The sequence below is a fragment of the Diplotaxodon limnothrissa genome, linkage group LG6, assembly GCF_057381915.1.
Source record: "Diplotaxodon limnothrissa isolate DT_005_m linkage group LG6, D_limnothrissa_male_GT1.1, whole genome shotgun sequence".
Lineage (NCBI taxonomy): Eukaryota > Metazoa > Chordata > Actinopteri > Cichliformes > Cichlidae > Diplotaxodon > Diplotaxodon limnothrissa.
The window spans coordinates 29,302,748-29,318,140 of NC_140601.1; the positions used below are offsets into that span (position 1 = coordinate 29,302,748).

The 15,393-nt window shown below is 40.5% G+C and overlaps 2 protein-coding genes across 2 annotated transcripts; one reads left to right on the plus strand and one right to left on the minus strand.

The window, feature by feature from the left end:
- The first annotated feature begins 1,468 nt into the window (after positions 1-1,468).
- On the plus strand, positions 1,469-7,496 carry LOC146630795 (CCN family member 1-like). Its single transcript, XM_085354962.1, has 6 exons — positions 1,469-1,524; positions 2,443-2,656; positions 3,124-3,371; positions 3,793-3,937; positions 4,917-5,098; positions 5,968-7,496. Exons 1-6 carry the CDS (start codon positions 1,474-1,476, stop codon positions 6,271-6,273), a joined length of 1,146 nt encoding a protein of 381 aa, XP_085211088.1. The 5' UTR covers positions 1,469-1,473; the 3' UTR covers positions 6,274-7,496.
- A 403-nt stretch (positions 7,497-7,899) lies between these two features.
- On the minus strand, positions 7,900-14,930 carry LOC146630796 (ATP-dependent RNA helicase DDX39A-like). Its single transcript, XM_085354961.1, has 10 exons — positions 14,860-14,930; positions 13,865-14,072; positions 13,576-13,703; positions 12,375-12,651; positions 12,040-12,158; positions 11,317-11,448; positions 10,968-11,077; positions 10,576-10,720; positions 10,317-10,464; positions 7,900-8,115 (listed from the first exon to the last, which is right to left on the minus strand). The coding sequence occupies exons 2-10, from the start codon at positions 14,070-14,072 to the stop codon at positions 8,099-8,101; spliced, it is 1,284 nt and encodes a 427-aa protein (XP_085211087.1). The 5' UTR covers positions 14,860-14,930; the 3' UTR covers positions 7,900-8,098.
- Positions 14,931-15,393: the final 463 nt, after the last annotated feature.

A 15,393-nucleotide genomic window follows, 5' to 3' on the forward strand; every position in this document is an offset into this window, starting at 1 on the left:
AAGACACAGGAGAAGACACTAAGGGAAAAAACTCACAAGTCACAAAGAACTAAAGGCTAACAGAAACATATACATGACATAAAAATAACCACGAGGAAGAATCACATTGAATATCTGAAAATAAACAGCATAATGTCCAGAAGCTTGGAAACACGGGGTCATACACCCAGTACCATGACACCTATATGTACAAATGCACTGAGAAATGCATCTTAAATTGATACATAAAAATATATTTTAGGGGGAAAAAGCAAAGAAATTAGTTAAAATGTAAAAGTTATAAAAAAATTACATAATAATAATTTTTGAGTTTTGTTATTATTTTTGAAAATTAAAGCACAAAGCTTTCATCCCTTTAGCTGGAGGTAAAAAATATTTTGAGTGAGTAGTGATGGTAACGCAAATTTTAAAAAATTAAATCCTCTTTAAAGCCTAAAATTAAATGAGCCTATAAACCAGAACTTTACAAGAATACTTTGACATTCATAGCAGGATCCTAACTTTCAAAACACCTACCTATCACGTTACTTTCTTCTAAAGAGGTCTCTGTTTTAGGACAGGCGTGGCTGGAAACCTGTGGTTAAAGAAAGAAAAAAAAAGATGGCAGCGAAAGAGGAGACCGACCAACATGTGTTACCCTTAAAAAAAAAAATCTTACTTTTAACCTCAGCTTCACCATTCTTTCCAAGCAATCATATCATCATCATTCCCGTGTCAGCACCATGTGGTTAGAAATAATAGAAACAGGCAGTCCACCTGAATTCACAGCGAAAGCAAAACAATCAAAATCTACACTTAAAAACTTTGGAAACACTTATTCTTAGAACATGATGGACACAGACAAAGTCGAGTATTTTCACTCTGCCCCTCATATTATGTTAATGTTTGTTTAATGCACTCCACTTTAATTTTCTGCCCTGGCTTAGAACAAAAAAAGAAGGAATTCCTCCTGCTCCCTTATTTCCCCAAAGGTGGAGGTCTTATTAATGTTGCATGGCTGTCTGGCTCAGCTGAGTGTGTTTACTCAGTGGTAGCAGGAATGTGCTAAGTGTGACTTGAAAGGAGTTGTTACAATTTCATTTTTAACTCATAAAGCAAACAGAGCGCCCCTGAGATTTTTATCAATGGCTCCATTCATTTCAAAACCCGCCCACCAATCAGCAAACTATCCGCTCGGTAACGTCACGCCCATTGGGGGGAAAAAAGGATCTGGGCTGTTACCTGCACGCTGATTGGTTAGAAGTACGGAGAGAGGCGGGGTCTTACGTAGTCCATCGGCTATAAATTAGAGTTTAGCTCCTCACCCCTTTAGAAAAAAAGGATAGAAGTCCGAGCTAATGAGAAAAAGAAACTAGAATCTTCATGTGAAATTAATTAAGATCAATAATATTTCCCTCGATTTCTGCTTGAAATTGTTGTTTTAAAATTACTTGTAGGGTTTTTTTGTTTGTTTTTTAACTTTTAAGGATAATCATGACATTTCTCATCTATCTGACTCTACTGACAACAGTCGTCATCACACAGGTAAGATTAAGTATGTGAGTCTACTTAAAGATTAAAAGTACTTGTGACAGTAAAAGTGCCCTTAAACTTTGAGCTACCGAGTCTGAACAGCAAACACTCCTTCATTGAAACAAATTAATCCTCATGAGCCAGCAGCAGATTTTACTGTACTTTATCTCGGTCATGTTTAAAGTAATTAAAAAGAGAGAGAGAATGAGAGAAAAGAAAAGAAAACGAACACAATAAGGGGAAATAGAGTGCAAGTGAGTTTAACAGTGGCACTGCACCCCCACTTATATAATGACGAATGTTTTTTTCTGATGAAGTTTGCCTTTCTGGTAATCAGCTTGTCTACTCATGTCTTAGTTTTTTTTAGAGCATAGTAGCATGCTGATTCCTAAAACACTGGAACAAGTTGGCTCTAGTACTGAGCCATGACTCAAATCATGAGCCAGCAGGGGGCTGAGTACAAACCCTGAGTTGTCTAGACACTCGGAGAAGGCTGACCAGCAGTAACTTGACTTACTGTAGAGATTTACTACAATGCTTCATATCTGGATGAATGACCAACAAAATGATGATCTGTCACAAACCCTGGGGTGTCTACAAGATAATAGAAATTCAAACATACATGTGCCAGAGCACATCCACACAATTTGGTATCGTAAGAAATGCTGAAATTGGTAGATTAACAGCCTGCTGATGACAGGCAGTCAGAGGGGATGTGGGAATTTTCTGTTCCAAGTACCAGGAGACTTCTTTACAATTGGGTTATAGATGCAAGCCTGTGGGGTTTATTGTTTTTATTTTTGACTGTTTTATTTTGATAATAATAATAACAGTAATAATGGAAAATGCTACACACACACACACACACACACACACACACATATATACAAGTCGTGTTCTGAGCTTTGTCTGAATATGTGAATCTTTCAGGTGACTGCTCGCTGCCCAGCGGTGTGTGAGTGCCCCGCAGAGCCTCCGGTCTGCCCTCCAGGCGTGAGCGCCGTCTCAGACAGGTGTGGATGCTGCAAGGTGTGTGCTGCACAGCTTAACCAAGATTGCAGCCCTGCGAGGCCTTGCGACCACCACAAAGGGCTGGAGTGTAATTATGGCAATGACGTGACCATGGCCTGGGGCATATGCCGAGGTGAGAAAACAATGAATGCTGGGAGGGAAGAAATCTCAGAGGAGGGGGGGGGGAAAGCTACATCTGAAGTATTAAAATACAAGAAAATGTAGTTTATATACTGAGTGTAAAAGAAAAGCCAAAATGGTGCGACAAAGGTCATAAGAGAAGCTTTCTTAGGTTTGTGATTTAGAAACATGGAACCTTGCACAGCAGGAGACATTTTAATGAGTAGTAGATGTTTTATGACAGCAACAGGGGGTTTCAGGGATAAAAATACTCTTTCCTTCTGCACCATGCCGGTGCTGCCCCACAAACTATGAATAGCTGGTTCTTCCATGCCTACGAGACGGGGGGTCTGACTCTTCCTGCTTCTTTGTATCCACTCACTTTTTGATCTCATTTGTCCTGTGGGATTTTTTTTAGTGTCCTGTGTCACTGTTGGTGTTGATGAAGTCAGAAGCAGCGAGTAATATGTGTCTTTTCAGCAAAATCGGAGGGACGCACATGTGAGTACAATGGAAGGATCTACCAGAATGGCGAAAGCTTCCGTGCTGGATGTAAACACCAGTGCACCTGCATTGATGGCGCTGTTGGCTGCGCGCCTCTCTGTAGCAACAAGCTGCCACCAGCTTCACCATCCTGCCCCTACCCACGCTTGGTTAGGATACCTGGGCAGTGCTGCTTCACTGTCGACTGCAATAAGGGCACATGGCGCCTTCCACCTAAGCATCAGGTTTGTTACATTGAGTTTGTAAGGAATTTGTGAAACAGTTTGATGATACTGGAGGTAAAAAATCACTGTGGATGAACTTGTTAATTGTGTATTGAATTAAACAATTTGGCCAAAAAATTTTTAAAAACTCAGTTATCAAAAATTATATTTTCTTATTTTGTTTACTATAATTTGGAGTTGCTTTGGCAAACTAATACAAGCCACTGTAGTAAAGCCTCTGGTGCAAGGATGCCGAAACCTTTCTGATTAACAGTATCTGGTTCGCTTGCTGAGAGCAGGTACTGTTATTAAGTGCTTTAAAACACCTAACCCCTTGAAAATCAGGGGTTACGCCCACTGTGGGGAAAAGCACACGAAAGTCGGACACGGTCATGGCAAAGATGAACTGCAACCATCTAATCTTGCGTATCTCTCTGCGCAGGTGCATCCTCCACAACAACACCCGCACAGACCTCGGCTCCATCCTGTGCCGCGCCACCCTGAAAATGACCTGGTCCTAGCCAACCAGCTTACAGACGTCAAACCCAGCAGCTGGCACAGTGAGCGTGGCTACAAACACTTGCCTGGTATGCAAACTGTTTCTCGCAGTGTAGTTCATATTTTAGTAACTTTAAGTACTGCTTATTTACATTGGTTGTATAATATTAAAGATTCTCTATATAGGTAGTTCAATTGTTCTAGGCTGTGTGAATAAGGTGGTAGAAAGGGCTCTTTCTGTCCTCATGCTGAAATATCTTCAGGCCAGACGGTGGTCATGTTATCCCCGGTGGCAGACCAGCACCTTGCATTACCATTCATGTGCAAATGAATGAATGGGTGAATAAGAGGCAACAATTGAAAAGTGTTTCTTAAATCACAAGGTAAAGTTGTTCCATAATGGCAGTACTTTTACTGTACTCTGAGAATATGAGAACAGAGTTTTTCACAATCACAATGTTAGACACAGATGTGCTCACATTTGCCTTTCACAAGAGCAACACTGCAGGAGATCCCAAATTTATCATCTGCTTTGCTCTGATTTGCTATCAGTTACTTATCTGTATTTATATTCTTGGTGACCTTCTATCTTGCTTTTAACAATGAACAAAAGACAATTGGGTAAATAAACCTGACCAGCAGATAAACTATCACTCAATAGTAGTGCTAGATTCAATTTAATTCAGTTCAGGTTTACTTATATAGCACCATTTCACAAAAACAGCTGCCTTGAGGTACTTTATATTGTAAGGTTACAACCCTACTATATTAGATAGAAAGCCCAACAATCGCACAACTCCCTATGAGCAAGCACTTTGTGACACTGGGAAGATAAAACACCCCCATCTGCCACGACCGGCTGGGGATGAATGGAAAGAGAATGAAAAGCCACTAATCACCAAAGCTGATCCAAAAGTGGGGATGAACGTCTGAACCAAATTTCACGGCAGTTTATCTCATAGACATTGACGAGGTACCTGACCTCCAGATCAAGAATCTCTGCTCTAATTGGTGTCATTTTTCTCCCTGCCTTTCACCCACCCTCCGTAACCCTTATACATTCCTCAGTGTGGAGCCCGCTGAAGGAGAACAAGTGTGCAGTACAGACCACCGACTGGTCCCCGTGCTCTCGCAGCTGTGGGATGGGTGTTTCTTCTCGTCTCACCAACAAGAACCCTCAGTGCAAGATGGAGAGACAGACCAGAATCTGCACCATACGGCCGTGTCACAGCCTGGCGGTCCCAGCTAAGGTGAGATGGACTGAGCGTGATCTGAACGAAGGAATGAGACAGACGCAGACAGGGACCATAGTTCAAACAGCCGTATCACTGCCGAGATAACTTGTAATAGCAACTTATCTCTCACGCAGTACTCTGCTGAATTGTGATAACACTTATTATTTAACCTGTATCTGCGTTTGACTCCTCATGCAAAAACAGTACCTTTAATTTTGCTTGAATGAAAAATTAGATGTTCTGGCACTGAGTAAACATGCTCTTAGTGCTAAAGCCATCTTTATCCAGAGCTTAAGAACAGAGATTATCTTAGCGGTACTTTCGGGAAGCTCCACATCCACTGGGAACTGGGCAGTGCTGATTTACTCAGCAGTGTTTTGGTGGCAGCCCGGCGCCTTTTTAAATATAGTCCCCCACCCTCAGCATTCCTGCCAAGCAACTGTCCATAGCTAGGCTCTGTCTGTGTACTCAAGCCCAGGGAAGTTGTGTGTCTATATTAATCCTACACGTTGGACACGGTAAGAACTCTTTTACTCTGCTCCACTGAGTTAAAAGCTCTGCTGCCAAGAGCTGTCATAGGTGTTGGTGTATTTAACAGCAGAGGACACTCAAATGTTGAATAAATATTTAACCTTAAATATAATCACATTTATCTAAAAATAATCCCTCTCTGATTCCCTGCTTTGGAAGTCTAGTCCTCTTAATGTGAAACAGACTATGAGTGTAAAGCTGCTTTAATCTGCCGCTCTGTAAGGCGCAGATGGGGGTATAAATCAGATCTTGTTAGATTATTTATTTATTCATTTATCTTGATTCCAACTAATAATAATCATTATGACCCAGGTTATAACTCTTATCTCTCTGCTTTCATAACTCGATCACAGAAAGGGAAAAGCTGCTCCCCAACTGAGAAAGTCGCAGAGCCAATCCACCTGTCCTATGGGGAATGTGTGAGCATCCGCCTCTACAGGCCCAACTACTGCGGCGTGTGTACGGATGGACGGTGCTGCTCGCCACGTCGCACCCGCACCGTGCCTGTGACCTTTGCGTGCCCGGATGGTGAGCGGTTTCAGAGGCTGTCCATGTTGATCCAGTCATGTAAATGCAGCAGTGATTGCGGCCACCTTAATGAAGTGGCCCTCCCTCCTCAGCACTGGATGTACGGAGACACTCACAAGTTCACAGACTAGAATTGAATTGAGGGTCTTTTTTTTTTTTTCTTGCTTGGCTTTTTTTTTTCCTATTTGACTTTAATGTGACGAGGTTTGTTTTCTTAAAGAAGGAAGCCGCTTGAAGATGAGGAGCCATTTTTTTCCTCACCTGGCTCCAAGTGAATGAAGGCCTCAGGCCACCCGCCTCACTGCAGAGACCATAGGCAGGAAGGACTGCCTTGGTATTATTCATCTTAAAGACAACCCATATTATAATATCTGTGACCCTGTGCTCCTGTTCAAACTGATGTGGGACTTAAATTAGAGCCCCGAAATACTCTGAACTTCCTGCATTTCCTAAGTCCTGCTTCAGGATTTGAGACTCTCCAATCAGCCTGAGAGGACAAATGCTACAAAAGCAACAAAGCACTTTATTTATTTAGCACTGAAACTTTGTGAGCAGTGCACAAGAATCTGACAGGACTGCCTTACCCACAGACGGGTGACAAATGAAAGGGGAGGAAAAAGGTGTTGAGCCACTATGTGCTGCCAGCACAGCTTCACTGTGCCTTGAAGTCTCTAATGGTCTGTTGGAGGGATCTTTCTAATCATTTCCCTCATTTGGTAATGGTGACAGAGAGCCCTGTCATATTGGTCCCAAGCCTCTGATTACAATATTGAGATTTAGTGACTGTAAAGCCATGTTATATCATTCATGCCCTGGATATTGTCAACGGGTTAAAGGTGATCACAAGTTTTTAATTTGACCCTTTGCTGCCAGTTTCTTTCATTGTAGGGGCCAAAGATTATAATTTGTCACCCATTTATTAATCTTTAGCTCAACATACTGTAAATACTTCATATCTCCCAGTGCACTGTGACGACTTGCTGACAACCAGCTGAATTAACTTTTGCAGTTTTATGTAGAAACCTAGAGGATGTTATGCAAATGTGGATGACTTGTTTTATTCAAAACAGAAAATCACCATGGTGTTATAGCTATATCTCTCTATATGGCATGATGCCATGTAAAGCACATGAGTGAATTCCCTTGAAACTCACACTGTTAGATAAGAGACATTATCTTTAACTGATAAGAATTCAGGAAGAACTGAATCAGAGCCAATTGCCTTGGTTTAGCATTTAATACAACTTAGATAAATTTATTAGCCAAATAAATGTTTTCTTGATGTTGGATCACAGTGTATTCTGCAAAACACATTTCTTGATTTTGATCCAAGACTGTATACAATCATGTTCTATTATAGATTAAGACACTGTACAGTGTAGCAGTCACCAGTTTTTTGTTGGTCGATCTATGTGATAAAACTGGCTCCTGTGCTCAAGCTTCATGTGACGTTTTATTTTAATTCAACTTTGACGGTTTCAAATTAAGTTTCTCCACAGTGCAACATCACCAGCTGTTTATCAACAGTGGATACCTCCTCAAACTGTGTGATAGCGCCCTCTGCTTGTGGGTATCAATATCTGCAGATGCCAAGCTATGTCTGGGTCACTCCTGTTATAGTTTTATATGTAATGCTAACATCTGACATGCGTTAAATGTTTAAAGCACACAAAGTGAAGTTCATCACCGTCGAATAAGGTATAAAAGTTTATTTCTTTAACCAAAACAATATATCCACAGATTTTTGCTTCTTTTCTTTTCTTTTTTTTTTTTAAACAAGGAACACACTAAAACAAACACTCTGCAGCGAGATGACAAAACACGTTTTATCACTATGAACGTGCCTTCACAAATGGTTGGATGGAAACATTAAAATAAATGTTGAAGGTTTCTTTTCTTCCACCAAAACACAGTAACAACAGGGATCACATGATCTTCACTGGAAGGGCGCTTCATTCATCTGGACTGTTCAACTGCAAAGAGACATGAGGTTAACATGAGGTAGAGAAAATTTCTATAATAACTTTATACAGTAGCTATCACACTTGAGTATTTCTACACAGCAGTGATGTAGTATGTGAACATGGCCTGTTATCTGTACATAATTACAGACTTTCATTTGCAAATGCATGGCTACTTCTTAGTTTAGTTTTAAAGATGAGCTAAAATCTCAAAATGCATTCAGAATTTTAGCAGTCAAGACAACACAATACATACTAAACAATGTTAATCACCACTTCCTGTAATCAAAAGCGTGATACTACGAAAAGGTTCTCCTAGTGATAAAGAAGAAGAAGTGATGTAGAGTGGTGTGACAACTCCTCAGGGGGTGCCACCAACGGCTATACCTCATAGGGAACTCAACACACCCATCATGATGACTTTTTACTATGCCTTCCTGGAAAGCATCATGACCTTCTCCATTACCTGCTGGTTGGACTCTGTCAGCCTTCAGAACAGGAACAGACTGCAGCACACTGCATCAGTGTGCTCTAAAATCATTGGCCTGCCTGTCAGAACTCTGGCACAGGTTTTCAGCCAGCCGGCCCTTAGACAGGCAGCCAAATTCATCAATGACCCCTCTCACATTCTTCACCCCACATTTCAATGGCTCCCCTCTGGGCGACGCCTCCGCTGCATTTCCTGCAGGACTGAGAGGAGGAGAGCCACCTTTGTCCCCAAAGCCACCCTGCTTTAACTCCAGCCGATAAGACCATTTCCCACACCAGAAACATAAACTACTCTATAAGGCTGGGCCATATCATACCGTTCACGGTAATACCGGTATAACGTTTGGCAAGGATAAGAAAATGAAATATCGCGATAGAATATGAGTAAAGTGCACATGCGCAGTGCCTTTGTTTTCATACGCACATGGCGGAAAAAGCATGACGGCGACAGAGAATGAGAAGAGCGAAAGTGGATCGTTGAATGAAACGAGTTTGTAAAAATGCTGCAACTTCAGTGGCGTGGAACTGGTTTGGCTTTCGTCCTTCAGATACATAACAAAGCACTTTTTTTGGTAGAGCATGCTAGCGGGCCGTCGTTATTACCGTGTTTTTTGGAAAATACGGCACACTTCAAATCAATCCTTTGAGTTTTCTGAAAATCGACAGTGCCCCTTATAATCCCATGTGCCTTATGTATGAATTCTGGTTGTGTTTACTGACCTCAAAACGATTTTATGTCGTACATGGCGCTCGAAAATCTGTCAAATGTTTTAGTGCGACTTTGCTAAGCTACGAACCTGCACCGCTTGATAGATTGTCGGAGCATTACAGCTATCGTAGGCAGGAGCCTCGCGGAGTGATACGTACTGTGCTTCAACATAATATTACAGTGTTGTGTGTGTGTGTGTGTGTGTGTGTGTGTAACCTCTTTTAAGTTTTGTGGATATTATACATGGTTATGCTGAGGATATGTCGGCCAATTTCCACTGGAAATGCCTTTTGGTTAAACTGTCAGCAAGGAATTTGCATTTGCACTGTTGAATTTTTATATAACTTCATAAAAAACAGCTGCTTCTTTAAGTGAAAATACATTGATGGGTTTTTTTTGCACTAATAAAGTTGTGGAGTTGTAAAGTATTTTGTCTAGTTTCAATTACATCGTCAGTTATTATCGCAAATTTTCAAATGTATATCGTGATAAATATTTTTGGTCATATCGTCCTGCTCTACTACTCTAAACTATTTTTATACTGCTGAGACTTTATTCACTTGTAGTCACTTACAGTTATTTATTCACCTTTAGGTCACTTAAATTTTAAAACTGTGTAATTTTAAAACTGTATATATACTGTATATTCTGTTTGCCTGTTTATGCTCTGTCCTTATCTTCAACGTCATGCTGCTCCATTTATCCCCAAGGGGCAATTAAGATACAACAAAGTCTTTCTGACTCTGATTCTGAAGTTCTCAGTAAACAAATACCTGTTGCAGCTAAGGCCTACAGACCAGTCAGGGAGCTCCTGGAAACCTCCCAACACTAAGAAAAAATGTGCATTCCCTGACCGGTTGGCTAGTGGTTGCTGGCTGTCACTAGGTGAAACTGGTCATAAAGAGGTATACAGTGTGACACCAAAATACTTAGTTAATATTATAATACTTGTATAGTTATTAAATGGGCGTCTTTAAGCCAGGTTCATGACGCCTGCAAGCAACAAGATACTTACTGTAGGAAGAAATATCGATTTCTTCTGGTAGCTCTGCTACATTGACCTCGAAGCGGTCTTGAACCTCATTCAGGGTCTTGGCATCACTCTCGTCTGACACAAAGGTGACGGCCAGGCCTTTAGTCCCAAACCTGCCAGCACGGGCCACCTGAACGATACACAAGAAATTTACTGCTACACATGGCCTCAGCTTTAAAGACCAGAAATGGGAGGTTTGGAAATGAAAATATACCAATGTCTCAAATTAAATATTACTCACTCTGTGAAGGTATGTGTCAGAATCCTCTGGCATGTCATAATTGAAGACAATGTTAACTCGTTCAATGTCCATGCCACGGCCGAACAGGTTGGTTGCCACCAAAATCCGCCGCTGGAAGTCTTTGAACTGCTGATATCGGGATAACCTGGCAGGAGTAGAGAAGCAACAGCATCATGAACTGCAGAACTGAATAAGATTATATCCAAAACTAAGAGTTATTAGTCAGTTGGGTCTAGTTTTAGCCTGTCTTTTACAGGTACTGACACTGTCTACAAGCATTTGAGCCTGGAAAAAAAACGTACACAATGAGGACAGTCTCACGTGACAATAACAAAAAATATGACAAACTTTAAAAAAAAAAACACTTCTTTCTAAAGTGACGCAGCACCAACCTCTCTTCCTGCGCCATGCCCCTATGGATGGCTATAGCAGGGAAGTTCTGCTCCACCAGTAGCTGGGACAGAGCAACACAGCGAGCTACAGACTTCACAAAGATCACCACCTGCGAGGAATATAAAAGAAACTGCTGAGTCTTGCATATTTTCAGATTTGTACTGGAAAAGGCAGACATGGGAGGGTTTAAGAGAGGACAAGACACAAAAGTTATTTTAGAAAATAAACAAGAAAAATTAAAAAAGGATAAAAAATAAAGCTGCATTTGTTAACAATTAGCAAGGATTTAAAACAAATAAAATGGACATAACAGATTCCAACTCCTTTCAAAAGTATTACCACTGATACCTGGTTGAACTCGAGCACATCGAGCAGGTCGAACAGCTTTCGGTTCTTCTCGCTGTCCTTCAACTTGCAGTAATACTGCTGTAGACCATGAAGTGTCAACTTGGTCTCATCATCCACAAACACTTCCATCGGCTACACAGCAAAGGACAGAATGACCAGCATTAGTCTCTCAGACAGATCTACAGATTACCTGGAAAAGGACAATTCTAAACTGCTGAGAGGTTCAATTTGCCTGCTTTATGAGCAAATATGACAAAGGCACCAACAAATGGCCAAAAATAAAAGGAAACTCGACTATTTTCCATTACATTTCTGACGATGAGAAAAAAAACAAAAAACACTGAACATCATTTTAATACTGCTAGCACTCTGCAGGCAGCAACATTTGTAAGTTTAAGGAAATGGAGGTTTTTTTCCATCCTTTTTCAATAAGCTGCTCTCACTGATGACACATTTACTAATTTGCTGCTGCAATCTTCAAACAAAATGCCAGTGGCAGCATTATAGTGCAATAGTAGTGATACAGCACTGTCACCAATGACTTAGCATAAGTAAAATGTAAGGACAAAAGTAGTCTAGATAGTGTTTTCCCTGGAATTTTTTAAGTGTAGGCTTGCTTTGCTGTAGTGCACACTAAGGAACATAATGTTGCGATAGACATTGATGTTTTTGCCATACATGAAGCTGCACAGATATAACGTGTATGGCCACATGTAAACTCACATCCTGCATGAACTTGCGGCACACGGGGCGGATCTCCTTGCTCAGAGTTGCACTGAACATCATAACTTGCTTCTCATGAGGCGTCAGTCGGAAGATTTCCTGGACATCACGTCTCATGTCTTTTGCAAGGAAATAAATGATACATCCAAAATTGTATATATATCTATATATGGTGTAATTTCTTAATGATGACCTTTAATAAGCAAAATGTATGTAATCACCATCAGAATTTATCTCAACAATATTTACTTGACACACTCTATCGCCACTCCTACATACTGGTCAAAAACCTTCACCAAGAGTCGACTATAAACAGCTTGGTTCCTCTCACTTACCCAACTGCTCCAGCATCTTATCACACTCATCAAGCACAAAGTGTTTGATGTTCTTCACACTGAGGGTCTTGTTACGAATGAGGGCCAGTGTACGTCCTGGAGTTCCCACAACAATGTGAGGGCAGTTCTTTTTCAGGACTTCCTCATCCTTCTTGATAGCCATGCCACCAAAGAACACTGACACCTTGACAGTGGGCATGTACTTGGAGAAGCGCTCGTACTCTTTGCTGATCTGGAATGCCAACTCTCGTGTGTGGCACATCACGAGGACAGACACCTGCAAGGAAACAACACAGAGGTTTTATCAACGCTTTCATCTTTATATAGCATGTACATTGTTGTTTATCTCATTTGTGTATAATGCCATTACAATATCACAAACTTCCTTTATAAATCCCCCAAATCATGACTACTTTATAATGTGAAAGAGCAAATTAGAAAATACTTAAAAAGATCTTAAAGGCACCGTGCTGGACTAGAAGCTAAAGACATCGGACATGAACTCAAACGCTTCTGGTTCTCATTCAGACAGAGACGTTTTGATTATCTGATTTCATCAAAGCCTGAGTAATTCCAGATTAAAGTTTGCTAATGCTGAACATAACGTCTGTATTGTTTGTAGTCAAAAACACTGGGTGTGTAACACATGCAAATTACAGTAGATAATCATACACCGAAATGTTAACCAACAACACAATCTATAGCAGGGGTGCCCAATCCCAGTCCTCGAGAGCTACCGTCCTGCAGCTTTTAGACGCATCCTTCTTCTGACACACCTGAATCAACTGAATGGCTTGTTATCAGGCCTTTGCCAAACTTGATGGCATGCTGAAGAGGCAATCACACCATTTGATTCAGCTGTGTTGGAGTAGGGATGCATCTAAAAGCTGCAGGATAGTAGAGCTCGAGGACTGGGATTGGGCACCCCTGATCTATAGGCTTGTCTTGGGAGTTCACTTCTACTATTGTAGAAATGTGTTTGAAAATAAATGTGATCAATCAAAAAAAAAAAAATTCATATTGATCTGAAAGAAGCCTTTCTTCTTCCTGAACTGTGCTCCCAGAGCATAACAGAGCTACCTGTTCTTTTCGCTGCAGGGGTTAAGGATTCACATCTTTTCTTTAATTTCTTAGCCAACTATGTAACGTCCCATAACAACGCAGAATTAGAGAGCTTGTAAAACTGTAATGACAAACTCACCTGACCATCCACAGGTTCTATCTGCTGCAAGGTGGCTAGCACAAACACTGCTGTCTTTCCCATACCAGACTTGGCCTGACACAGGATATCCATGCCCAGGATAGCTTGAGGGATGCATTCATGTTGAACTGAAAGTAAAACCAATTGGCAATTATACATTTTTCTTTATATACATACTAAGCGTGCAGTTACAACATCATAAGAAATCATTTATTATGTGTGGCTGTAGTTCTATGATCAGGATCATGTCCAGGAGTTTATTTGAACTTTAAATAGCCCTGCTATCCACCTTCTGAGGGATGCTCAAAACCACAGTCAACGATGGCACGGAGCAGCTCTGGTTTGAGGAGAAAGTCTCTGAATCCCGAGCTGTGGATGGATACATATGACCCCTTCACCTCCTTTTTATTTGCTGGGGTCCCACTCTCTGGGACTCCCTGAGGCTCCTCATCCTCTTCATAATCCAGAAGTTCATTATCAAGATTATTCTCTGACATCTGTATAAAAGAATGTACAGCAAGGACATTTGTTATAGTAGAGATTATATCTAAGAACCCTCTTTAATATGTGGATTAATAGTTTATGAGAAAGCCAGGAGGTTTTAAAAGTATGAATAAATAAATCAAATGTATATCTTTATACTTTTTACAATTATTAACCAATAAATAAATCATCATTAGACACGTACCTATATAAATAACAGTGTACATAAATTAACAGATGAACAGTGTTAATAACAAATTGTTGACGTGCTAGGCTGATAGAATAATTAAAAAAATAAGAATAAAAATGCTCAATTAAGTCAAATCTAATCAGCGAATTTAAGGCTGGGGATAGTCAGAATGGACCTCTGTCTGCTCACTGTTTAATGTCTAGTGTAATACAAAGGATAACTATCTCAAGTCAAAATGCAGGTCAGCGTGTGACCCGGTATAAACAATGGAGTCCTTCCCCTTCATTCATACCGGCTAGTTAGCAAGATGGGGTCGGCAAACATTTCCATTTATGTAACTCTAATATTGTTAATTACACGGTATTTAAAATATGTGTCTATTTAGAAACAAAATTATCTATTGCACCTAAAGCTAAGCTGTCTATATTAAATCAAAACTGAATCGGAGCGAAGCTAACATGAATTTGCATAGCATGCTAGCTACCGAAGCAACCTTCAAATCAACAAATTTGAGACGGGTGCAAAGCGTTCAAAGCATTTCTTAGTTTTTAAACACGTCTACGCATTTCAGAATGTAATGCAGAAAAAATATGAAGGAACATCAACGTCACCTTGCTATGAAATTTTACACTCCGCGGATTATCGATCTGCGTGAAACTAACGAGCTAGCTAGGAGCTTCTAACGAGCACACACGTATGCTGCGTTCAGGTACAATCTGGATAATGTTTAGCTTTCTGATTCCATTTCCAACATTAATACTTAAATAAAACACTTCGATGGCTGAATTTTCCGGTTCTTCGCCACCTTAACTCTCACGCATGAGCTTACGTACGGTCTATGTTCTTAAGCCAAAAATCATGGTCTTGTCTTTTATACCTATACTTTTTTTTTCATTATTACGGTATTTGGAAGAACACCTGAATGCATCAGCAGAGGGCCGGTGTTGTGCCAAAAAGTGATTGTCTGCCAGTACCGGTATCGATGCTTGTTTTAGTAAAATTATAAAGAAAATGATTATACATACATTACTCTGAAAAGGTCTTCAGGCCCCCCTTCTTTATATTTTGTTAGGAAAATTGAAAATGGGTGCATCGATCGATTGAAACAGGTAAACATACATGGAGATACAGTATATAAGTTAAAA